This window comes from Athene noctua, chromosome 1 (assembly GCF_965140245.1).
Source record: "Athene noctua chromosome 1, bAthNoc1.hap1.1, whole genome shotgun sequence".
NCBI lineage: Eukaryota > Metazoa > Chordata > Aves > Strigiformes > Strigidae > Athene > Athene noctua.
In genome coordinates this window covers 56841023-56867362 of record NC_134037.1, presented here as the reverse complement: position 1 = coordinate 56867362, position 26340 = coordinate 56841023, and the positions used below count along the sequence as shown (strand labels likewise).

General features: G+C 44.9%; 1 protein-coding gene across 2 annotated transcripts in view; it reads right to left on the bottom strand.

Moving 5' to 3' along the window:
- The window catches only part of SLC35F1 (solute carrier family 35 member F1), a 248891-nt gene extending 223161 nt beyond the window's left edge, over nucleotides 1-25730 (bottom strand). For both annotated transcript variants that reach the window (XM_074896199.1, XM_074896200.1), the window contains exon 1: nucleotides 25309-25730. In XM_074896199.1, the coding sequence (XP_074752300.1) occupies nucleotides 25309-25511 (203 nt within the window). In that variant the 5' untranslated portion in view covers nucleotides 25512-25730. The remainder of the gene's footprint in view (nucleotides 1-25308) is intronic.
- Between the last annotated feature and the right edge of the window lie 610 nt (nucleotides 25731-26340).

The window sequence follows — 26340 nt, the reverse complement described above, 5'->3', positions numbered from 1 at the left end:
CATGTTGCCAAAGACAAGCTGTATTATAGGACACCTGTATGTGATTTGTGCTTTTTTTAGAAGTCTCAACACTGCAAAATTAGAGCAGGTTTTTATACAGCAAGTGGATGGTGTCCCTCAGCTTCCACACTTACTCAGTGTTAAGGTCTCACTGAAAACTCTAAAGGGATCTGACGATATGAAGCCTTCATTAAAGTTACAAGAACTATTAAATGACATAAGTCTAGTACTCACTGCTGCTTCTCCATAACACAGACACTCACATAAAATTACCTCAAACTGATAAAAATTAAAGCTGAATGAACACATTACATATTAACAACAAGGATTAGGTTTAACAGCTTCCCACAACTGTTCACTCCTCAGCGTGAACACTGCAGAACTGCCCTGGTGCTATCCAGTTGAGAATCTTCCCAATGCTGTCTCCAAGTACAAGGCAAAACATGGGATTATTTTTGCACCTATTTGGAGTGGTAATATTATATTAGCTGTACAGCAGCTCAGTACTATCACACAGCACGGCAGCATGAAATATAGAAGTACAGGGGCTGAGAGAAGGAAATCAATGGATATTTAAAACGCCATTTACTTGATTTACCTATAGCATGAAGCACTGTCATTTAAAAAAAATCTCTCATGGAGATGTTTCTTCTCCAAATAAATGTCTGTACCGAGGAGATTATTTACTAAAAGGCTTTTAAATGCTGCCATTAGAAGCAACACATTAAAATCAATTAAAAGGTTTTCTAAAAACACCCATCTTCTCTCTCGTTTCCAATGCTCTCGCCAGCATCATTCCACCCTTTCATACTCCTACTAAAGCAAACAAGGTGGTTTTCCCCCAATTCAAATAGCACAGAACAGACCATATTCTAGCCATTACAACATGACATACGTTGTTCTTAGCACCACCCAAATGTTCCTGGATAGGTGTATGTGCTTTCATTTAACTTCAGTGTTCTCTTGCATAACATCAGTTTACCTTGTTATGTATGTGTTGGGGAGGAGGTAGACTAAGTCTCGATCAGGTAGCATTTGTCAAAGACTTTTTGATTCCCTCAAAAAGACAAAAAGAGCAATTAATATTAATTTAGGAGTGGAATCCCTCTCCTGTAATTTAAGCCATCAGAAACAACCTGTCAGGTCACTTGTCACTCTTCCGTGAAGAAGAGAGACAGGCACATTCAGAGGACAAGGACCCATTTTAAGACAGGACAAGATATAATCTAGGAGGGCCCTTCTTACTCCACTGAGCACAGAGGGAACGTGTATTACCAAAGGCCCAGTCTAGAGATGGCAAACCTCAATCTACATTAGTATTAATAAACTATTAATGGGTTCACTATCAAATTTAACCCTATGTGCATGAAACTTAGAAACACGTGATGATCACTGAAATCTAGGAGCCAAAATTGCCGAAGTAGCATAAATCATTTAGAAGTCTAAACGCCATTTTGTAAAAGGTGTAGCATTGCTTAAACTCATACAGATAATACAGAAGGGCGCAAAAGTAGGATCTGTGACTTCCCCACAGGCCAGATTTAGTTACCTAAATTTAAACACACACACATTTATTAAACATGCACCATAACTCAGAGCTTAAGTGACTAAATTTAAAAAAAAACCAAAACAACAAACCACACACTGGAAAGTTATCAGTGAAAATTATTCACTTTTTAGCGCTTTCCAGCTTGCAGAAATAACTCAAGCTCCTGTTCGTGACAGGCCTGCTTAGGCGAAAAACACAACATTCACACCAAGAGGAAAGGGCAGCCAGCTGATGGCTGCATTTTGACATAACCAAAAAGTAAGTTTAAGTTTCCTTTCCTCTTTTTCCTTCTCTATCTTTTTTCAGTTTAGTTAACCTTTGGGGAATCATAGTTTTCCTCCTCTCTTCCAGCATGAAGATGTCTACTCTAAGCAGCAGTTCTCTATCTACCACAATAAAAAAAAATGGCTACAAGGAAAACTTCTTAAGCCTCTTCCATCAGCATCAGGAGACTGAAGGTCAAACAAAGCATCATGCTTTCAGGCACAAGAGCATAGAAAAGAAAAAAAAAAAACAAAAAAATAACGAAAGGGAAGAAAAAAAGAAGGTGCAAGCTCTGCATTATTTTTCTGCTTAGCCCAAGAAAAAGAAGCAGACAGAGAATTCTCAAAGGAGCAAACTTTAAAATTCATTTTAAATCACAAACTAATTTAACAGTTCCACTTGTAAATCTCAGAAAATCATTATGTGCTCAGAGTTTGTGTGGTAATTTGAAAGACATGCCATCCCCCATTCATAGCCAAGCAGCTGGATTATCTGCTTTAGAAGAAAAATTCCACTCATTCACAGCCTTGGAGCGCGACTGGGGCTTCCATAAGAAATAATAATTAGAGTGGGGAGAACACTACCTCAAGTCAGTGTAACTCCAGTAGCTTCATGGAATTTCACCCATTTATTCTAGATGTGATATTTGCTCTCAGGCCAGTAGGCAGAGAAATATGTACCTCACACCCAGCTTATTTATTATTTGGCTACCAAGAGATAGCCATTGTTTCACATTTGTGTTTAGGGGGGGGAAAAAGCACCACCCACCACTTTTTTTGTTTGGTTGCTTTTTTTATCTTTCAAAGTAGCCTACAAAGTGCTGTTTCATCTCATCATACAGCAGACCTCGGCTACATTTCTGCTTCCAAATGCTCACAGTTCTATGGAAAAATCTGTCTGAGCCCCCCAAGTTCATGCAACATTTTGGGGCAATGCGTTATTTTAACACAAGGGATTTAAAACCTCAGAGTGTGTCTCAAGTGGCAACTTTCTGGCGGCTCAGATTAAGAGACAGCAGGCTCAGGCAGCAGCATTTGGTGGCAGCCAGCCTGTTGCGGAGGCCTGGATGCACTTGCACAAAGGCATCATCATTCTTTCAGTCTTGGGTTTTATCAATGAACTAAGCAGATTCCAGTCGCTGTTACCCCGTTGCCTAGCGGGGGGACACTCATTGAGGCTTTAATCACAGTTTAGGTGCCACAAAGGAGGGGACCAGAAGACTGCATCACACAAAGCAGCCCAGCAGCACATCAAAGAAGTGGGGCTACAGTCACGCCTGCTCTCATGTACACTCTCCCACCTGGCAGCAGCCGCCAAGAAGGATGATGCTGCTCTCCTCCTCGTCATGGGAAACCCCTGTAGGGGGAGGCCAGCCATGGTCTGGGATGCCACTCTGATCCCCATCACTTCTTGGAGGGGAAGGGCACAGGAAGCTCTGCAGTAGGACAACCAGAGACCACTGCTCAGGGTCTCATACCTGCCCACGCACAGGAAGGATGCCCATGACAAACTGTAACCCTGCACTGAGGGAAGCAATTAGAAAGCAGCACACCATAGTGATATAACAAGCCTCAGGTCTGAACGTAAATCCTTTAATAACTCTGAAATTGCAACTTTGTCAAAGAGCTCAAGAAAAAAAAAAAAAAATCCAGAAATCAGAGATACAAAGGATGTTTTAGATTATGTGTGCCTCCCTCTTCCTACCATGAGCAGAGAACAATTTCCTCCATGTGGGTTTGGAGGGGCTTTCTGTGATTTAGTTTGGATGATATCTCTTTTTCCATGAAAGATTAGTCCAATTCAAATAGCTATCTCTATTGAGCCCTGTTTTCTATTATCCAACTTTTGTATCTATCCCATTAGTCCTAATTATGTCTTTTCTGAGATGTCCCAACTACCTTCTGCTATAGCACAAAAAATACTTAAGAATTTCAGATTTTTTCCCCTTAAAATGAGTAACACATACAGGTTAGCTAGCACATGTTCCTTCACATTGTTCAGCCTTCCTAACACAAAATGAATATAACATCTTTTCTAAGAGCACATTGCAAGACAACACAGAGCTAGGACTTAACAGAAAAAGACGGCATCACAAAAACTTCTAGCAAAGACAGCAAGGAGAAAATTTGATGAAAATTTGATGAAAAACTAGGTAGCTAGTATTTTTTTTAAGCTAATATCTGAATCTCCATCTTTTTTGCTTGTCTGTGCTTATGAAGGTTATCAGATCATGGCCAGACCCCCGCATTTGTAGATGGCTATTCTGCCTCTGACAGAGGAGGCAGTGGAGAAATCTGTGTTCCATCTTTTAAGCAGTAAAGATACCGCTGCCTCGGAAACACAGAACTGAGATATGGAACAAAAGTTTCCACAAGTTAAGGAGGATGTGGACGTGCTGCAAAGTAGGCAAAGAGGTGTACTTGCAGACATGTTTGGATCTGAGGCTGCCCTTCTGCCCAGGTTTGTTAACTACTATTTCCAGGTCAACTTTAAGAAGTAAGAGCTCTAGAAGTACTATGTTCATAATGTACTTTACTAACTGTCGGTTTTACCTGTGTTTAGAAGGTGCCATCTATTTAATACCATGTTGGAGACCACCCTTACTGTGACAAGCAATTCCAATAGTAAAAAATCTGAAGAAATGCAATGAAGCTGACAATGTTTTTTCCCATTTTGGGGGCTGAAGCATGTGCATTTATGTGGTCAGTTAAAGCAATGAAGTATTTCAGATGCAATCACAGAATGTCTACCTGGATGAGCTCAATATTAATTTTAAAAGTCATAACAGTCAAGGGATAATTGTATATAATCAGGCCATGCAAGTAAATGAGGAGGGAACTTATTTACAGAGACTATTCTGTTGGCAAGAAAGCAAGCGTTACCAAAATGACACTAATAGAGAACTCAGTGCCAATATAATATATAATTCAACAGCATCCCAATTACATTGCCCTTTTATGTTTTCTTGAGCTGCAGTGAGAGATCGAAGAGACTCCTCTGTACCTGTTTCATGGCCTTTATAGCCTCTTACTCTCCTTCACCATGGCTGCTCCTCTCCCTTGCCAGCCTGCATTTACAATACAAACTAGAAACATTTTAATGAAAAAAACAAAGATATTTATAAGAGTCCAAGTCTCCTGATGTAGGGCTGGTACTTGCATCCAAGGGGGAAAACCAGAAGCAAACAAGGGAAATGCCTTGCTCAAGAGGCAAGGACTGCATGTCAGAACATTGGTTAAAAATAAAGAGGCTTTGTTCTATGTTCATACCACTACATTGTAATTATCCCTCTACAGCATTAATCTTGGCAGCTAAAAATAACATAACAAGGATATATATTAAATCAGTTAAAACTGCTCTTCCACTAGAGGGGATGCTGTGCCTCACACAATTTTCTCTGTGGATGCAAGATTCATAGCCCCAAGAACATGACACCAGAACAGCAACTCAAAACCCAGCATGTGGTGACAGTGAAGCTGCTGCCACGAAGACATGATTTCCAATGGTTATTGTCACACTGAACAATCTCAACCACAGAAATCAAATCTTATTGAAAGTCTGTATTTATTTCTAAATCAGACATGTTGTTTTAGCGAGACATGCTAAACAGACTAAAGCCATGGGAAAACAAACCCAGCTCACTTCTCCTCAAAGCCCCTTCAAGCCTGCACATGTTTAAGCAGAGACAAATACCTCCACAAGAGCCCAGAGAAGTGGGGGGAGAGGATACAGGCTAGTGACTCCTCCCAGCAGGCACCAAAAAGCTGCTGTGCTATTTCAGTCTCAAAACCCTGAACTACTTTCCCCACGAGACTTGAGCATCTGACCCTTGCCCAAGAATATCTTCTTCTGTGGGAAGGGCAATAAGAAGAGGCAGTCAAGCTGGGGAGAAGAAAGAAGGAGAAGCTGCAGGTGAGGGGTGAAGGGAACAGCAGCTTCCAGAACGAGGGAAGGGCACAGAAGGGAACAGAGGAAAAGGGGTAACCAACTAGTGCTTCACAAAAACAAAGCACTAAAAGGACAAAAATAAAATTATTTCTCAGCACTGGCCCCAGGGCAGGTAGAGCAGGCACAAGGCTGCAGGGCCATCTCATGTGAGCACTGAGGGGCTGTGGCCGGCAGCAGTGACACAGGCAGCAGTGGCAGCAACTCCTGCCATGCACCACGGTGGCTCCTGCCAGCCATCTGGTGGTCCAGAGGTGGTGAGGACCCAGGGCTTTTAGCAGGGAAAACGCAGCTATGGACCACTCAACTTACAAGACTGAGGTCTCTCTTCCCACCCACGCTGCACTGTTCTCCATCATCCCTGGCACAGCTCAGCCTTGGCAGCTGGGAGATTGCGGGTGCAAGCAGTTGCCAGCTCAGTGACACCATACCAGAGTACTGCTTTATCTTACAATACCAGTTGATCTTCCCCTCTCTACCATACATCTTCCTAAAAATAGGACAGGGATCTCTCAGTTCCACTGCATCCAACAAGCAAGCCGTCACAAAGTAGCTGGTACAACAGATGCGAGAGAGGTCTTCCTCCCCAGATAGATTGGTCTGGAGGAACCCACACACTAACACCAGGCCCTGCTGGTTGTGCTGCTGCAAAAGCTGCTGGGAGTTACCAGGCTGGAGAGGACAAGATGTTATCCACGGCTCTCAAACAACAGCAAGTTTCTTCTTTGCCTCTGCTGGCAATGCAAGAAGCTGTTATATGTCATTCTGCTGGGCTTCAAGATATTGTAATTGAAGACAGCAGTCTCAGCTTTCTACTATCACGTTAGGATATCTCCTCCTGGAGTCCACCAGCCCCTCTGTACAGTCCCACTGGGACCTAGGGGAGTTTCACCCAAGAAGAGCCCCAAGAACCTGGTCCTCCACAGAGGGGAGTCCTGGCACCACAACAGATGGAGCAGGATGAAAGGAAGTTTTCAGGACTTCTGCAAGAATACAGGATGACTGCTGAATACAATGCAGTGCACAACACCAGAACCTGCATAGTCACACTTACATATTCAAGGCAAGCACTGCTCAGGTATGCAGGGCTGCCTGGAGTATTTCCAGTGAAGCAAAAATACCATCATAGTATTATACTCCATCAAAGAGGAAAAAAAATAAAGAAAACCTTGTATTGGAGAAAAAAAAATACTGGCTTCAACAAAGTTTCTTGGCAAGAACAGGGCAAGAGGCTACAGTCTGGTATTTCTGGCAGCAGCATGGATATGGGCATACAAAGTTCAAATCCTTGTTCTGCTCGATCATTAGAATCATCCTGGATGAAAAGCTGCTACAAGTGTGTCAGGAACTGAAGTCCACACTATCTCCCACCCTCTGCAAGCCCTCTCGATCCAGATGCTGAGAGAGAGGGCGCTCTGAATGTCAAAGGCAAGACAAGGCCAGGGGATGCTACCTCCTCTGACTACCACCTCCAGGACTAAGGAGAAAATGTACTACCCTGAAAACACCATCTGCCTCAGGGCCTTTCATGAGTCTATGCTGACTAGAAACAATGCAAACCTGGGAAAGGGATTTCCACAGTCTCCATGAACAGGAAGGAAGGAAGAGAATGCTCTTTAACTGATTCTTATTCTTCCACACAGGAAAGCTGATCCAGGGGGATACAAACTGAACAAACAAGACCATAGCCTAGAGTCCGTGAACAGCAATCTTGTACACTTTCAGTTTAAAACTCTTTGATAAGGGGAAGAGATGATGGCTGCAAAGCCATACACTGTGGGTTGGGTCCATTTTGATTGCTTCTCCTTTAGCTGCTCCAGCCTCACCAATCCTGAAAGATTGTATTTGTCATACGTAAGATGAAATAGGACTATTTCTTCAACCACAGATTAATTATCAACAGTAGTACCTGATGCTCTTCAAGTACTGAAATATCAAAAATAGAACAAGCCAACATTATGTTCCTACAGTCCTGTAAATTCTATATTCCTGTGTCTGTGACTAGTAGGACTAAACTAATCACCCCAAATCAGGCTGTATAGCATGAACTGAGTGTACACAGCTATTAATGTTACTGATAACCCAAGTCACCTAGTCTATTTTATCACAACGTTTGACTCTGATCTGGCATACCAAAGATTGCCAACAATCTTTCCCACTATCTCCAATAAAAGTAATTGCAAGTTTCCACACACTCATGTTGTGTATACAAATGTGTATGTATCCAGGTGACAGTCATTTAAAAAAAAAAAAAGAGACCCTGCTGAATCATACCTATTCCTTGTTTAAGGCTAAAAGAGAATATTGTGCATTTGATAACTTACCCTTTAAACTTGTTTCCCTTCATGGGGTTTGTTTTTGGTGTAGGGTTTTGTGGGGTTTTTTGTTTGTTTTTTTTTCCCCAAGGAAACAACATGAAAGGAAACAGCAACTTTCATGCCTCCAAGGAAGAAAAAACTTCTCAAACTTCTGGACAGATTTTCCAACCATTCTAATAATGTACTGAGGAAATTAAGACTGCCTTTCAAATGAATGGGGCTTTAACCTAGAGGAAGACTTTCAAGAATTGTGTTCACCACTGTTCAGGTTTCTGGAATAATGACATAACAAACACCTCCTCTTTCTCTCCTGTTACCTATGCAGACAAATACAGAGTGCAGTCTTGCTGTAGCTGGTTTTCATTTCCATCACGGTTACGTAAATTGATACCAACAGCACAGTAATTCCCAGTTGTTCTTTTTAAGGCACAAAGAAAAGCCAACAACACACACATTAATTGGTATAAACCTTACAATAATTAAAAAAAACAAAAAACAAAAAACAAAAACAAAAAACATGCGCACATCTCAAAGACTGTGCTTGTTACGTCTCCCAGGCACGCACGATCTGCTGGTCACATGAAGACTACATGCACAGAGCTGGAAGTCACCATATCACCGTCTATTTTACAGTTGTTCTTCACACAAGTTCCCTGTGTCTCATCAAGCCCAGGAAGGTGAAAGACAGTCCAACAGCATAGACAAAGTTATTATTGCTTTTTTTCACGAGTAGGAAAAAAACCCTCTTCATTCCATCTTCTGGGGTAAAAATCGAACAGAAAGGTGCCTAAGGAGCAGCTTTAACTAGTGTTCTGGGCAATTTACAAGGATTGTAGTCGACACCCTTAAAAGCGGCGATTAATTGCTATGGCAACCAGGGCATCACACCATGCGCTTGGGCTGGGATATAGGGACTGCAGTGTGCCCTCTTACCCACACACGCATCTCAAAAGGGTAACAGGCTCCTCGAGGGGCTGCACTGTTTGGGCGCAATTAATCCTTTATAATAGACACTCTTCACTGAGGATGGGGGACTCTGCCCATACCCCGCCTTCCTTTACAGGCAATCTTGCAACTATGGTGTTGCTGTGGCTTTGGAGTGAGGCTGCACATAGGGGGAAAGGAGGAAAGGGGAAATGTCAGACATGCAGAGAAAACATAACTGAGGGTACCACGTATTCTGGGAACCAGGTAGGTTCATCCTAAGAACTGATACATCACTTTTCCCTCCACTGCTATCATGTTTTCTTCACTCATACCATTGGTCTTTCATACAAAAGAGACGTCCCACTTTCAGTACATCACCACCACTTCATTTATAAAAACAGCCAATGTGTTTATTATATTCACACATGCAAACTAGTTCATTGCAAGCCACGTGACAATCTCTGCCTACCTGAAATCTGAGCAGAGCCATAATCATTAGGAACACCCAAAAGGCAAAGAAACAGGTTCGTCCTCCCTCCATGACAATTTATTTCTATGCCACAGAGGCATACTTCGACACAGAGAGACAGAATGAGATGGAGATTATTGTTGTGTTGCATCTCTCCACTCCCAACAACTGGGATTCAATCACTGGTGGAATTTACCCAGAAGCTTCTTCTCTGGCTTCCTACTCACTCATTTTGGTATCAAACCATGAACTGCTGTACATTGCCCTGTAGCACTGTTTGGGGTTTTGTTGGATTTTGGTTTTTTCTTTTAAAATCAACAGTCTGTACTGCCTACTAATAGAGGCCTTCCCAGTCCAAACATGATCACTCATCCAGCCCATGGGACCTGTGGGATTATTGGTGGGGTTTTTTACCATCCCATCAATTAGATACCAACCGGGATTGTATATATTTACAAACTGTTCGAGCACTAGCTGAGAGCAGGAATGTGACAACACCAATGGTTGAGGCTTCCCCAAAACAAGACCAGCCCCAGCAAACAATCTGAGTTGGTGTTGGACAATAATTCAGGGAAGAGAGGGGAACCAAGAATCAGATAAATTCCTGCATAAGAGCATAACCCAAAAAGAAAGGAAAATACCACAGCTATCCCATAGCTAAACCTGCTTTCAGTACTGTCACAAAAAATACTGATGTTAACACCCAGACCTGTAAACAATGACACATTCAGTTCCTCATATGGATAGAGACACAACCCTCTCACTCGAGTCATAAAAGTGAAACCCTCTAAAATTCCACTTCAGGGATCAGAAAGCAGTCATCTACAACCACTCATAGAAATAACTCACCAAGAAACTCAAGTACAACCTCATACTTGCTAAAAGCTAAATAAAGTGCAATGCCCCCATTTTTTTTATTAAGAGAAAGTCACAACCTAAAGAAGCTTTAGGTCCTGATTTGGAATTTCTATTATCACTTCCATTTTTTTTTCAACAGGATTATGATGAAGAACTGAACAGTGGGAGATGTTCTCTGTCTGGATTTCTTAATCTCTTATTTCTCTCCAAGCATGGTATACAGCCATACTATTTTATGCTTATTGTCTTCTACAATACCCATTTTCCTCCTTACCTCTGTGTGCCTGTGCTTTTGGCACTCTAAATTCAACAGCTTTACCTGCTGTAGGAGAGAGGGTGTTATGAAGCGATACATCAGAACTGTGCAGCACCCCTCCACAACAGTAATGGCAAGAGAGAATGTCACATCACACTAGGAGGATACAGGATTGAGTTGGAAAGCAGGACTAACAAAGAAATGCTCCCAGAAAGCTGTCTTTTGATGTCAGTATAATCTGTCTACCCAGGAGCCCTGGTATGACCACTCCCGAGGTGATCAAATTGGTGGATGTTGTGCTCTTAAAAAATTATTTCAGTAACTGAAGCCACAGGACTGCTGATGAGAGCTCTCCCTCAAAGGCACGGCTTTTGGGAAAGCAAGTGCACAGCTGCTGACTCTACGGAGAAAAAGAGAGGCCAGAGAGTGGCAACAGGCCTCCAAGGTCACATCAGCAAAATAAAAACAGCTATTCACAGTGCACCATACAGGAGAAGACTATAATACAATGCATGCCATCACAGAAAATTGGACAAACCAGTTCAGTAGCCACTGATCAATTGCTATTTTTCTAACCAGCAGCAGCAGAGAAGTTACTGCACACCTGGCCAGAGAGGCAGAAGTGAATCATAAAGCTCGCAGGGGCACCACCACACACTAGATATAATGATTTTAGACCTGTTGACCACGCATCTCTTAGTTACTGTGAAAAAACAGTATCAGGGGTAAGGCTCCCATTCCATCCTCTAGCAACAGGGAAACCCATAGCACGCTTACATTAAGGTTTTGCACAAATGCCCATCCTCACTGAACTCAGCCCTGTCTAAGAATAAATAAATAGAAGAAGCAATAAGGGGGACTGTTGTCTATGTAGGACTGCATCACACCTCCACTATCACCTCCAACAGCACAACACACTGCAAGTACTTACAGGCCTAACAGTACATATTTTTCCACCAGCTCCATCCCAACTCATGCTACCAGATGTTAGGCTGCCTTCTTTCTCCCCTCCAGGTACAATCACATCATTCCCCCCTATTTGAGTGAGGAATTGGCTACAGCTGACTGTTTACCAACTGTCAATACCCACCAGGTCTCACCTGGGGTCATCATTTCTCTTTTCAGGAACATCAGCACTAGGGTTTGTAACAAGGGCAAAGGTAGGACAGCACATACGGCAGGAAGCTAAGGATCTTGAAAACAAACAGTAAGCTTAGGCATGGTATTACAATACAGATGAGCCAAATAAAAAGCTTGCAACCACAGAAAGAGATACTTTCCCTCCCTCCTTTCCAGTTTCTTTTACCTCCAATCCCCGTTTTCCCGATCTCTACCCCTGCCACTCCCTGTCCCCTGCTCACAGACTCATCAGTCCAGGCACTACTCTAATCAAATGTCAGCTAAAGACCCAGAAACAACACCACCTTTTCCAGCCAGGTTAATTCTCTGCTTTAGTCAGAGACTGTGAGATGTGATAGGAACCAGATCTGACTTAGCAAAAACAGAAGGAGCGGTTTGGACAGGGGCAGAGAGACACAGAATTGAGACCTCCTTTTTGGCAGTTTGTGAAACTGTGACTTAAGAACAAATTTATTCCTCAGCCTTAGCTCACGTTTATCTTACCCAGTTCTGTGAAATGGCCAAGAGGGTGTATCTTTGCATCTGGTAACCACTACTCTCTTTTAACAGCTTCTAGGTATTAATTCAAGAGTAGTTGATTAGGAAATGGTTTCCTCACACCACCTTTTTTTTTTTTTTTTACAGTCTCCTATTAAGCCAAGCCAATACATGTGTGTGCATGTACATCGTTTACATAGTGACATATATTCGTGTCATACACATCCCAAATAATAGTGTCAAGACACAAATGTCAGAAATTATCTAGCTCATCTTTAACTCCTTCCCCCTTGTTAGCAGAGTTTCACACACAGCATGGTGAGCTTCAGCCAGAATCAGCTCTTCACCAAATGATCTCTTTTACGCTGCCATTCACCCATCTCTAACTCAGTGTAATGCATCTGAGGAAGCAGGCAGGTTAGCTCACTAACACACCTTCAAACCCCTGTGATGGCAACATCTTCTGTACTTGGGTAACATGATTTATGGCATCATCTCCAGCATCAGGAGAGCTTCAGCAGCCCCAGCCCTGCTTTCTCTCCAGATGCTTGTTCTCACCCGTGTACCAGCCTCTTCACCAGGCTAGTCCATATGTTTGTAGCCACATGATAAACTACACTGAAGAGAAGATCCATCTGAAAATACAGACCAATAATAACAGAAACTTTTTTTCATCTTTTTTTCCCATCTGGATCAAGCCACCAACCTGGCCCTCCATGCCACCATATAAATAGCCCTACCAGCACAACAAAAGGGGGAAGAAGCTGGGGACAGGGACAAGAATAAGAATGAGCAGCTGGGATTGGAGCAAGGAGCAATTCTGCCACCTGCCAGAGCCACCCTCTGCGGTGCCAACCTCATCTAACATCAGTTTCAGTGCCAGACCACTGCAGGTGCTCTCGGGAAACCTTCCTTTGTATTCTGACAGTAAAGTTAGATGCCTTTGAAAAGATGCCATCCCCTTGTCTCCCAAAGCCTACATGTACTGTGCACATTAGTCATTTTGTTTCTTGGCAAACGTTTGCCCATAAAGTTTCAGAGAAGCGCTACAGTAACTGCAGACCAGATGCTTCTGAGTACTACGTTGAATTTTACAGCACTGTATAGCATTTTACAAGCATTAACTAATCAACAACTCTTCCAGGTAGTTAAGTTTAATTATACCCATTTTACAGGTGCTGAACCAGACCCAGAGAGGTTGAGAGATTTGCCCAAGGCCAAAAAACCAACTGCTGTCCTGTAAATCAGGAGCTACTGTATGTAGCTTCTTCCCAAGTCCTTCAAAACACAGTATTTCTCCTCATCTGCTACTGCATTACAAGCTTCTCCTGAAAACAAAAGAGGCAAAAGCCCACCCCTCCCTCTCCTTCACTGAACAGGGTTGGTTGAGCTGCTCTTTGTCCACCAGTTCTCCTCTAACTTTTAGTCAAGCACAGTCAAGATGACACAAATCATCACACTCTGGCTTTGGCCTCGAACCCCACAACTGAATCAGGCAGGCAGCATTCACAGGACATCTCCCCATCTTTCTAACTCTCATGCCTACTTCTGCATCATACTTATATATGATGGGTTTGGGGGTGGGTTTTTTTCCCCTCGGTTTCCCTTTTTCACCTGACTGGTCTTTCTGTGCATACTGGGGTCTTTTAATCAGGCTTGAGCTTTTAATACCCAGCAACTGCAGAGGTGCACAAGCAGCAGCTACAGTAGGAACAGCTGAGTACGGACCAAAAACGAGTGAGACGAGCAGTATATGGAATGGATTCAGCAACTTTTACTGGAAAACAACAAAGAAATGCTGGCTGGAGAAGAGTTAGTTTTAAGGAGTTTCACCTGACAGACCACTGGGTGAAATATGTATGCTTGCAGCTGCTGGAGATTTCTCCACAGAGGTGTTTGGTGAGCTGCTTTGGATTGGCTTTAAAAGTCAGGCTGAGGTCAACTGGTCCCCTAAATTCTCTTCCCAAGAGTTACAGAACACTTCTGATCCATCCAAAGGAAGGAAGGATAGTATCTCCAAGCACCACCGGTGCTGCAGTGGGAACAGAAATGCTGGTGTTAGGACTGCCTGAAGACTACCTCTCCCTGCCATCAATGCTGTCTACCAGTCTTGAACTGGCAGCATGGGCAGAGGCAACCACCTCTTTCTTCCTCTATATGTGCTCTGGCCCCCACCTCCCTCACTTCCCACTGTGAGGCTTCAGCAGGTCCTGTCTGATGCTCATGTCCTGGAAGCAAGCGAAGAAGCCCCACATCAGTTACTCATTTCAATTGGTCTTTGCTACTGCTCCTCAGTCAAACACCACTGCTTCTGAAAGATAAACGCACGCGTGGCCGCTGCTCAAAGAAAAACATGCAAATATACTACATTTGGCAGGCAACTTACTTGTAAGTTACATTTGTACCTTTGTTCCCTCTCCTGCTTTGGGCCTGGCGTACAGAATGGCAGCCAAAACGTGTCTCAAAGATTAGGTCTGGTCTCAGATCCCTAATCTTGCAAACACCCAAGTTGCCGACTAGTCCCAGTGACTAGAGTGTGGTCACTCGTTTGATGCTTGGCATTTTCCATGTACATGGAAAAAAATAATCATTAAAGGGCAAAGAAGAAAGACAAATTTAAAATTGTTGGAGCATATGCTTCAAAATAAATTGCAGCTAAATACTCTCAAGTGTAACAGCATTTTGGATGTTAGTAAGACCATTCATAAATAAGAAAAGAAATTGGTATTGATTCTGTGGGCTCATGTCTCAATACATGTATAGGTTGTAAAAGTGTAAGAATAAATCTAATAAATTAATCTAGCTGAGTAATAATAGGTTCCATTAACACAGTAATACCTACCAAATCAATAAGTATGACCAATTTCAGACATCAAATTTAACAGAAATTCTTCTACAAGTTAGAATGTGCTAGAATTTATTTATTTATAATGGGATGTTAAACTTGGGTAACTTGTAGTTCATCCTGAAAGATCTCACATGCTTACACACATAGAGTCCTTTCTTCATCTGAATTATTAGGAAATTATTTGGTGTCTTAAACTCAAGTAACCTCTTTAGAGCAGCAGAAACTCTGAATCCCAGAGATTTCACTTGGTTAGTATAGATGCAACATAACTCTTGTGCTTCTGGCAACCCTCCAAAAACCACATGGCACTGCATCTCACCCTGACCACTCTGCCTGACTCCTTGAGTTGTTCTGGTAAGATGTCACCTTTTTGTTTAAATGAGAGAAAACCTGGAATATTCTTTTTCAATGCCAGTAAGTGGTGCCTTCATAGATGTATGACAACCATCACACCACCTTGCCCCTATGCTTCTACATTAAGTCCTCCAAATGTCCTGGACTCCGCCAACTTTCTCTTCAAAGAAGTGATTTCCCCCACCATAAACTGGACCTGAAAAAACACTGAAGTACAGTGTCAAAAAAATGCTGGTCAGCACTAAAGCAAAGCAAAGCAGCTTTGGTAGAAGAAGAAGAGGCAACAGAGCAAGGTCTCCAAGGCTACGCACAGGTTTTGCCTTCTCTGGGATAAGCTGGACCACCTTGTGCAAACAGTGATCTCTAAATTACAGAAAAACAGTCATTCTTCTACAAAGCATCCCTTCAGCACACCAGGCACCCGATAGTGGGGTTCAGATATCCAAAATTTGACTGGAAGTTACCTCTGCATATCAGGTAGGTCACACAGGAAAATGAGTCACTTTAGTCTGATCATTGCATGTATCTGGGTGCTGGCTTTCTCCCCACCACGTTTGATGAAACTTGGAAACTTCTGCCTGATGGTACTTAATCCTCATACCCAGCCTGATGAAAATTATATCTACAATATTAAAGTTTTATTTTCTTCAAGTACCAAATCCCATACCCGTTAAAATATATTCCAGCTGCCTGCTCAACTCTTCCCAACCTACTTGCCACTTGCTGTCCTTCCTTACTTGCAGTCTAGCCAGGACAGTCCCTACAGATCTCAAAATACTGGCAGCAGGGAGTTAAAAAGCCACAATCAAAAGCATTTCCTGTCTGTATCAGCAGCAGAGAGAGAAAAGGAAAGGAGCAACAGGAAAGAAACACTTGCTCAGTTTCATTATGGTGCTCAGCTTCTAGCAAGAAGAGATTTCAGAAGGTAAATGGCCCAAATCAGGCTGCAGAAGCCACTGAAAACACAAACTCCATAAAACATCTGGGCTTAGAATAATCACAAGGTAATTAATTTAATTTTATTAAGTATTTTCCAGCATTTGTCTCATTGTCCTGGGGAAAATAAAAGCAAAGATGCATGCAGAAGAATATTGCACCCTGGGATAGCCACAGAGTCACCTGGGTACACAAAGATCCAAATCTTGGTCAAAACCAGAAAGCATAGGATGGGGTACAGCTTATCCCTTACCCCCCTCAGAGCATTAGGCCCCTACCTGTCAGTGACTCGCTTCAAGCCTCATCTTGAAGAATTAGACAATCTACCTCCTCTCTTCAAAAAAAGGCAGAGAGAAGTCCCCCTACTTCTACCCTGTAGCCACAACTTCTCACACAGCTTATCCCCCTCAAACTCTCCCTTTCGCTGAAAGGTCTGAGCTAGCAGCCCCAAGGCTACATGAAGGATGGGGATTTTAGTTATTAGTCTGGAGAGATCCAGGAGTGGAGCTGTGGAGCTCTCTTCCACATCAATAAGCACAGACTCTGGTGTCTCTTTCCCACCAAATGGGGGGGAAACATTTCGTCCCCTCTTAACTCATTTTCCATTTCTACCAAATGGAAACCTGAAAAAGTCAGGTGACATCAAAACACTTGCCAGATGAGAAAAGTAATGAGAATGAATGTCACACACAGGAGACAGCACCATTTTAAAATCAATGCAGCCCAACAAAAGACAGTGGAGTAGGCTTCTGAACATGCACGCAACAGTGTCTTTGACAAATGAACACCAGAGAGGGCTAAGTAAACTAATGGCCATCACTATAAATGTTTCAAATTTTGTTTTTGTTCCGTCATCAGCTAATACTGGCTTACAGGTTGCAATTAACACTAGGGCTTGGGAGGTAATAATTATGGTCTTGCTACCGGACATAAATTACCTCATTTATCTGTATTAGAGAAGCAGCAATCTGTTTCAAGCATAGTGTGCTTCCGTAAATTAACACCTTGAAGCCTGAAATGCCTTAGGAGATGAGCTGGGCAAAAAAAGCACCTTCTAGTTCCAAACTTTTAATTTTCAAAACTTCTCCCATTCTGCATTAGGACAAAATCATGACCTTTTGAGGTTCTCCATCCCAAGAGAACCTCACAATCCATGTGTTCACAACAGCCCTCAGGGATGCATCAAAGAAGAATTAAATCGGGTCTCCTACAAAATTACTCCCATCACCAGATTACCATGATGTCTTACTCACACTCCATCAAAAAAAAGTCTAGTCTGGACATAAGAAACCCTGCAGAATGTGCAGTCCTAAGAAAATCCAATCCTTATTCCAAGGTTTTGACTCCTACATTTTCTGACAGGAAAAAAAGTTACAGCAAAAGAGAAAATCCGGCTCCTAAATTCCTACATGCTGCCACAGGTCAGACCTATCCGAAGGTAGAGCATGACCTCCCGCATCATTATGGGAAAAGGCAGCCTAAGGAAGTAACTGATCACCACACCAAGGCAAAACTGAAATTCAGGGCCTAAATGAGTGCATCGGCTACAAACAGAAGGCTGGCTTAGTAAGTGTCACTATTTTTTACAGTGGTACCTACATGGTGTCATTTCTGGGCAGACCTTTCTGGTCAGATCAAGGGTCATCTACTACATCTAAGAAATTGTTTGCCTAGCACCATGTACTGTGGTACATCCCAAAAAGCAGGCACGCTCCCTGCAGAAGTACAGCAGCACTGCCACACAGGTGCTCTCACCGAGCATGACTAGGCTGTGGGGATGTTCCCTCCTCTAACAGCTCTTCAGTTCCAGCTGTACTGAGAAGAATGTGATGCATGGGAGTCAAATCCGCTACCTCAATCATTTGGTGTTTCTGAGAAAAATGACGGAGAGTGAATATGCATCGAAGAAATGCTTTCTTAAATCATGAGAGAAACCAAGTTAGAGAAAGCTGGAAGACAGGCTTCAAGACTGGCGTGTTTTCAGTAAAAAACCCAGAGAGACAGATGACAGACATAAATAAGCAGAGACAGGTAGATTACGTGGTTCACAACATGAATTTCACAACCACCAATACCTACACACTTTACAGTCGTAGCAATTTATGAGTCCCCATACAGCTGTTCTAGCAACAGGTGATTTCAGCTGAGTTTGAGCTCAGCTCACAAGCCTTTGAGTATGAGTCTTCTGTTGCTGGTGAGTTTGGGAGGGTGATTTTTTGCAGTTTTTTTAAAGTCAAGCTTCTTCAGCAGTTCTTTTTCCTAAGCTTGCCTGGTAATTAGCCCCAATCAGTATTCAAGTGCTGATCTATAAACTATCTGCTGACTTAAAGGAAGGGAACACCTCACTAATAGCCCCAGTGTTTCCCTCTGCCTGCAGAAACAACTGAGATAAGGACAGAGACTTCAGCCATCTCCAAAGAGACAGAGCCACAAAGAGCCCTTCTGATCGCTGCTGGCATCTGGCCTTCCCCTCATTAGCACATTAAAGCTGCTCTGTCCATCCCATAAGAGCCACTCTGTCCATTCCTCCAGCTTTCTCTATGGAGCCATTTATAGTGCTGCTCCTTTGAAACCCCCCTAGTTCAAGAGGCAGTAACCCCTTCCCAAAGCCCACGGCACAGCCAGTGTCAAAAATCCCCACTTATACACAGGCACTCAGTAAGTACCGACCTTCTGAATGTCATAGGTAGACAGAAGACACCCACATATTTTGCCTTGCCAAATTGCCCCTCCTAGGAAAAGCCTTTTCCCAATCAGTATGTGGGCTGTCAGGTTTAGTTTACAGTGCACTTACTGTATCAAATCACTCCAAACAATTCCTATTTCAGAATAGGACTTGGCAAGGTTTGTATCTCCTAAGGTGCAAATTCTCAGGAGCAAAAGCGAGGCAAGGGGGTCAAAGCTTTCTGACACTGACTCTAAAACCTGTTAGGAAATCACGCTCAGACACTTTTAAACTATACTTAGACTTCTAGAACCTGCTATAGCAGCAACATGGAAGCTTTATGTACTTTACCTCATCTTCACTCCAAAATCAAAGCATTTTAAGTGTACTATGGCATGCCAGTGTGTGCATTCGCTGAAATAAGCTGTCTGGAGGGGAAGAGGAAGAGCATCTTTTCCTCCCATTTTACAGGTATTTCCCTTATGCACCCAAATTATTGGGAACGTAGCTAAATCGCTGAGGTCGCTTGCTTTCAAAATGGTGATTACAAGGAAATAATGAGAAAAGAAAACAGTGGACAACTCTTCATCAGCTGATTTCTAAGTCCTCTGCCAGGATGTTTTCCTACAGGCAGATACAACCTTCCCACTTCCCCAAACAAAAAGAATACCAACAGTAAAGCAACCTAGTTGCTTTATCTACACTCTGAACTCATTTTCTTTGACTTACTTCTGAATGGTAGCAATATTTTTACCTAAAAGGAGAGCTACAGCTATCTGAATTGGGCTCAGATTCATTCTTTTACAGTTATTCTGAGGGTACTTTGAGAAGCTATTTGTGCTTTTTAAGAATAAAAATTCCAAAGGAGGCCAATCCTTTTGTTTTGAAGAAAAAAGAAAAGCAACTGGATGTTACGAATACCCGCTCTTTTTTTGGATTCCAAAAATTATATCTTTGATCCTTGACTTGGTTTTCATTAAGGAAGAGTGCCATAAATTGTTTGGTTTGTTTGCCTCTCGGATCAGTCAACTGAAAGACGTTATTGCTTTGGGGCAATGAAATACGTTGACTCAATCTCATTATTATTCAGTTTCAGGTTCTTTTTAGTACATAAACTCCCTCTGTTTGATTTACTCTGTGGATATTCATTATCAGAAAAAAAATCATTGGGTTATAGCTTTTGATACTTGCAGTATCATTTAAACAGCTCTCATCTCTAAAGAGTGAGAAGCCTTGACACATGACTCAAGCTCAAAGTGAGTCAGCTAGCGGGCCAGATTCTTCCTCAACTCCATTACAAAGGATGAACTGGCCCTGAAACATACTAAAAAGGCAACAGTTCTACTCAGACCACACTCAAACAGTCAGGTCTTCTAACAAGACAAATCCGTATTTCTTTTCTTCCTATAATTTTTTCAATAAATTAGCTTATTGAATTATACTTATTAGCAACATTATTTTTTCTACCTTTTCCTAAGAAAGGTAGTGATAATTAGACCATACACTGGCTTTATGCACAAGCCTAAAATTTATCCGATAAAGTAAGTGAGTAAAGAAGTAGAGCGAGACTCACACTGCTCCAGAGAAAGCTTTCACAACTCGCTAGAGCAGAGAACATAACTACAAAGCTATTTAAAAGATGGCATGAGACTGAGTGCCTCAATTACTCATTCCATTTTCTGATATCAAGTTGAATATGTCTCTAATAGTCTGATACGATTTTTAGGAAACTTCTGAAAAATACCATTTAACAACAGAGAGCAAGAAAAAGCACATGAAGACATCCTTGAAACAGCAAAATAAGACACAGCTAGATTTTATAGCAAGTATTCCCTAAGAAAGTACTAAAAGATAGAAGTCGATAAACTCAGAACAATATATGTGCCATCCAGCTTTCTAAAAAGTCCTCATCAAGGAAGGCAATACAACAGCAGGGCCTTAGATGTTCCTTTGGAGACCTGAGTTTACCAATGCAGCCATGGTGGTTTTTGTTTCCCGGAATAATCTCATTTACTCAGGTAAAATAACTTTGTCGCAGTATCTAAAGATATTAACTCATTTTCCTTGCAGAAACTTCATTTTCCCTCCTTGTCCTGGTGCCTAGGACTGCAGAGATAATGTCCATCTATAAGCAGGTACCTCATTTGTTGGCTCTCATTTAGATAATTTACAAGAATCCCCCAAAGAGATCATTTGGCAACCTGCTGCTGCTGCTGCTGTGTTTCGGCAATGTTTATTCTCTGCCCAGTTCCTCTAAAGAGGTGACAAACAGCCTTCCCAACAGGAGATGACTGTAAATTAGTTCAAAAGGCTTCAGAGGCCACAGGCCATGTTCAGCTCTTGACCCTTCGGGTCACCCAGGGAGTGCAAGGAAGGGAGACAAGCCACCCGTCTGTGCTGGGGTACAGCCAGACAGAGCGAGTTCAGACCCACCAACAGGTATCTCTGAAGTACACAGGTGTTGGGTGGAGGCATGGAGAACCACAGAACTCCAAACCGCATGATTTTCTCCTTTTTTCTTGCTTCCTGCTATAGGTGGGAGGCAATGCAGAACAGGTGAGTCACTGCTTATTAAGTGGTCCTCTACAAGCAGACAGAGTTGGTGGAGTCCAATTTTGGCTTCGCAGAGGCTGTGGGGAAGCAAGCAAGCAAGCAATCAAGCAGCCAACATTATTCTTTCTCTTCCCTTGCAATATAGCAGGGCAGGGTCAGCCAGGGACACCTGCTCAGCAAATGTTTACAAGGAAGGTACCAGGCAGGGCCCTACAGCTGGGATTCATGGACCACGGGTGTGAGTCACAGGTCCAGGAATGTATTTGCAGCATGTAATCACCACACCATTTCTCCTTAATGCAACGGCAATTCAAAGTTATCCTCTCCAGACTTCAAAAGGATAACAGGAGGCTTGTTCCTGTTGCAGCAGGTCCCATTCACCATCACTGGCAGCTCAGAATTTATATCCAAACTACTCCAGTAAATGCCACAATTTCATCGAGCACTTCCAGTCCTCCAAGATTCTGACCCTTCAGTTTTGTGTTTTACTTTGGTTTTCTGTTATGGCCAACTTTTTCACAGAGTGCAGCGTTTGCTGTGATCACTGAAATAGATTTTTACAGTCAACCAGCTCTGCTTTCAGTATGTTCTTTGTCAAACACCCTGGGGAGGTTGTTCCAGTGTTTCTCTATTATCTTGGGATCTATTGAGTGAACAAGGAGGAGAAGTTGGAAGGTAAAGTTAAAATAAGTTTCCATAGCTTGTAAAGAAATTTTAAGAGGAGTCTTCGAAGGCACCTCAGGAATCACCAAGTGCCTGGGTAACCAAATTACTACATATAAATTGAGAGAGAAATAATGCTCAGTTTCTGCCAGTGTCTAACCCCACTCTCCTGCTGTCTTGTTTCCTCCCTGACCATACCAGAGTCTGTCCCCTCCCTGGGGACAGAATTTTTAGTAGGGCCTGTTGCAGTAGGACAAGGGGTAACGGTTTTAAATTAGAAGAGGGTAGATCCAGGCTAGATACAAGGCAGAAATTTTTTACAATGAAGGTGGTGAAACATCAGAACAGGTTGCCCAGAGAGGTTGTAGATGCCCCATCCCTGGAAGCATTCAAGGTCAGGCTGGTTGGGGCTCTGAGCAACCCCATCTAGTTGAAGACGTCCCTGTTCACTGCAGGGGGGTGGACTAGATGACCTTTAAAGGTCCCTTCTGACCCAAATAATTCTATGATTCTATGATTCTACCAGCTACAAACAGGTTTCTGGCAATCCCAGCTTTTGTCAACCTTTTTATTTTCTTTGTCAGCCTGAGGAGCCCTCACTTTGTCTAGCAGAAAACAGAAGCACATGAGCTCAACTCAATGTCAATGGGGAACCTTTCACAAATGGGCCTCTAGCAAATGGTGCACATAAAGCATAGACAGCATAGGAGAAAGTGTTACCCTTTTCCAGTAGAAAAACATTAATTGAAGAAGCCAATGCTTGGTTTGTTCTGGACTATTTCTTTAGTGATATGGCATACATATTTCTTCCTTTCCCTTACACATTTGTATGCTAATGTTTCCATAGAAGATGAAAACATAAACATTGTGTCAGGATTCATTTCACTGTGTCAAGATTCACTTCACTGTATCAACAGAAATACTGCATGAAAGCCATGACGTTACATGCGCTGAGTCATTAGTTCCCATGTAAAATTGAAGGCAGCCTAACTCCGGCAAAATTTCCTTTGATACAGGCTATCACATAAATTTGCAAAAATTTGACTCATATTTCATGTTTGAGGAGGAGAAAAGAACATGTTCACGTAAAAGTGACTGGGCTCTTATTTGTAAGGGTGCTTCTCTGGGTGATGGGAGATCTCATTCCTAGATTCAAGTCCGTGAATAAGAAGAGAAATTTTAACTTTGGTCACCACAGCCAATTTCTACTCTTTCTCTCCTTCAAAAAAATATCTAGATAGTCTTATTTCAATCATGTGTATATATAACTGTAAATATTGATCTGACTCTTTCTATGGCTGAAAGCCATCTATATGCATAAGCATGGTAACTGCTTGAACTATGTGAATTAATCCAAAACCTCCTAGCCATGAAGACTGGTAAATTTGATGGCTTCCCAGATGTCACTATTACCACTCTTGAGTATCTCTTGCTTCTGTATCTGATCCCCTTACCACATCTTCATACATCTCTTGCTGCCCCTGAGAAAATTTCTTTTCTCTAGAGCCTTATTTCAGGACTGACACATACCTCAGGCTGACCAAGCTGAAGGAGAGCAGGATTTTACAAGCACAGGACACCTAAGGTGACACTGACCATTGGGTTGAGGAGCTGAGTGAATTTTACTATACTGAGAGTTGCAAAACCAAATGTGCAAGAAAATGTGTAATTGAGTTTGAGTTGAAGAAGCTCTTACTTGTTTCAACTTCTTTTCAATCCTTCTCATGCTCAAATAACAAACGATAAATATTTCCTCCCTTACTGATGCTTTTCAAGCTCCTCCTTGAATAGAAACAGTTAACTGCATGTAATAGCAACGATCTGTGAGCAGTCCAATACCTTCGGGTATTTGTAAGAAAGATAGTAACAACGATAATTTCCTAATGTATAAAAACTTGAAAGAGCCAACCACCTTCATATTCAGAACTAGTATCTCCAGACAGAAGTGCTGTTTTTCTTAATAGCTTATCCATATTACACGTATCCAAAACTAAAGAGGGGACAATGAGGCCAACACTGGCATGCACCATTCGGTTGCTGCTCATAACGCCGCAACTACTCTATTTAGCACGTAAAGTCATTAGACAAAAGTGATGGCTTCAGCTGGCTTTTCAGACAGGAGCTCAGAGACTCCTTCTGGAGAAGTGCAACCAGTTTGGCTCTAGATAGGCTCTGTTTTGTAGTAAAAACCTCAGCCCTTATCAAATGCAGCACAGAAGAAACAAGTGGCAAAGAGACGAGCATGAAGGATTTAAGTAGGATGGTTCCAGTGTTTCCTTGTGCGTTCGGGGAAATAATATGCCCCGACTACCCCTGCAGTTTTCCTCTGTTGCACTGACAATTTCGAGCCACACGGCCAGCGGAACCGGCCAGCCGGCCGGCGCCCCGGCAGCACCCCGCTCGGGGTGCCAGAGGATGCTTCGCCCTGACCACGCCAGCTGGGCGGGCATCGGGCAAAAATCCCACCCGGGGCCCCCGGCACCTCGGAGCATCGGGCCCGCCGGGCTGCTGCTGGCGGGCCCCCGCCAGGACGGGGGGGGGGAGGGCCGCCCCTTCCTCACCGCTCCCCTCGCCCGGGGCCCGCGCTCCAACTTCCCCGGCGGCGCCTCCGCCGCCGGCCGGGCTGCGGCCGCGGGAACGCCGGCACCCTCCTCCCCGCCGCCCCCCGCGTGTCCGCGACGGGCCAGGGAAGCCGAAGCAGGCGGGAGGCGCGGGGGCCCAGCTGTGGGCGTGTGCCCGCGGGCAGGGCAGGTGCGACCGGCTCCGGTCCCGGTCCCTGTCCCGGCCCCCGGCGGGGAGGGAGCGGGCCGGGGCCGCGCCGCACGCCGCCACCTCGGAGGCGACAACGGGCCGGAGGAGGCTCCGCGACGCCGCCCCCTGACCGCGGCTTCCACGGGGAAAGGCGCAGCCAGGAGCCAGCCGCCCCGCCGGAGCCTTCGCTGCCCCACCGCTCCACCCCGCCGAGGGGGGCCGGCCCGGGGCTCCCCCGACGGCCGCCCCCGGGACCTGCGCGCCCCAGGGCGGGCGGCGGCGGGGCGGGGAGCCGCGCCGCGCCGCCGGAGCCCCGGTCCATCCCCCGGCCTCACCTGTTCAGCACTTTCCTGATCCTCTGGCGCACGCTGGAGGAGGGCGCGGAGATGCCGCTCCTGCCGCCGCCGCTGCCGCCCTCCGCCGGCAGGTTCTCGATGGTGGCCACGACATGGCTGGGCTGCGGCGGGTGGTGCGGCGGCGGCGGCGGCTGCGGCGGCGGGGGGTGGCGGTGGTGGCGGTGGCGCTCGGGGGAGAGCATCGCGGCGGGGCTGCGCCTCAGCGGAGAGCGGGGCGGAGAGCGGGGCGCATCCCGGCGGGAGGGCGGCGGGCGCTGCTGCCGCCGCCGGCGCTGGCTCCCTCGGCTTCCGGGCAGCGCCAGACCCTCGCCCGCTCCTCCCTCACTGGGCTGCCATGCAGCGAGGGGCGGGCTGCCGCCGCTGCCGCCAGCGAGTGCCGCTCACGGTCGACGAAGTGGCAGCAGTTGGGCGACCCTCCTCCTCCTCCTCCTCCTCCCTCCTCCTCCTCCTCCTCCTTCTCCTCCTCCCCACACCCCCCGCGCCCAGCCGGTGCCTCCCCCCGGCGGAGCCGCCGCCGCTGCGCCGCCTCGATCCCCTTTGTTCCCTGCTCGCCACAGCCCCAGCGCACGGCTGCCGCCGCGGCCCGGCCCGGCCCGGCCCGTCACGGCCCGTCACGGCGGCGGCGGCGGCGGCGGAGCCCCCTCGGGTAGCGGCGACCGCCCCTGCGCGTCGCGGGGCCGCCGGCCGCGCCCGCCGGAGGCCGCCAGGGGGCGCCAGCGCCGGCGGCAGCGCCCCCGCTCCCCCTCCCCGCTGCCGGGGGTCGGGCGGGGGCCGGGGGGGGTGGGTCCCCTCCCCGGGGGGTGCCCCCTCCACAGGGGGTGTCCCCTCCCTAGGGTGAGGGCTCCCCCGAGGCGGGATCCCTCCCCGCAGGCTGGTGCCGCCGTCCCGTCCGCTGAGCTCCACGCTGGGGAGAGCCGAGGGGGGAGCCGGGCCAGCGGGCTGCCCGGCCGAGCGTCTCCTTCGCCCCAAACTTCCCCCCATTAAATACCGGGTTTCTTTTGTGGTGTTTAA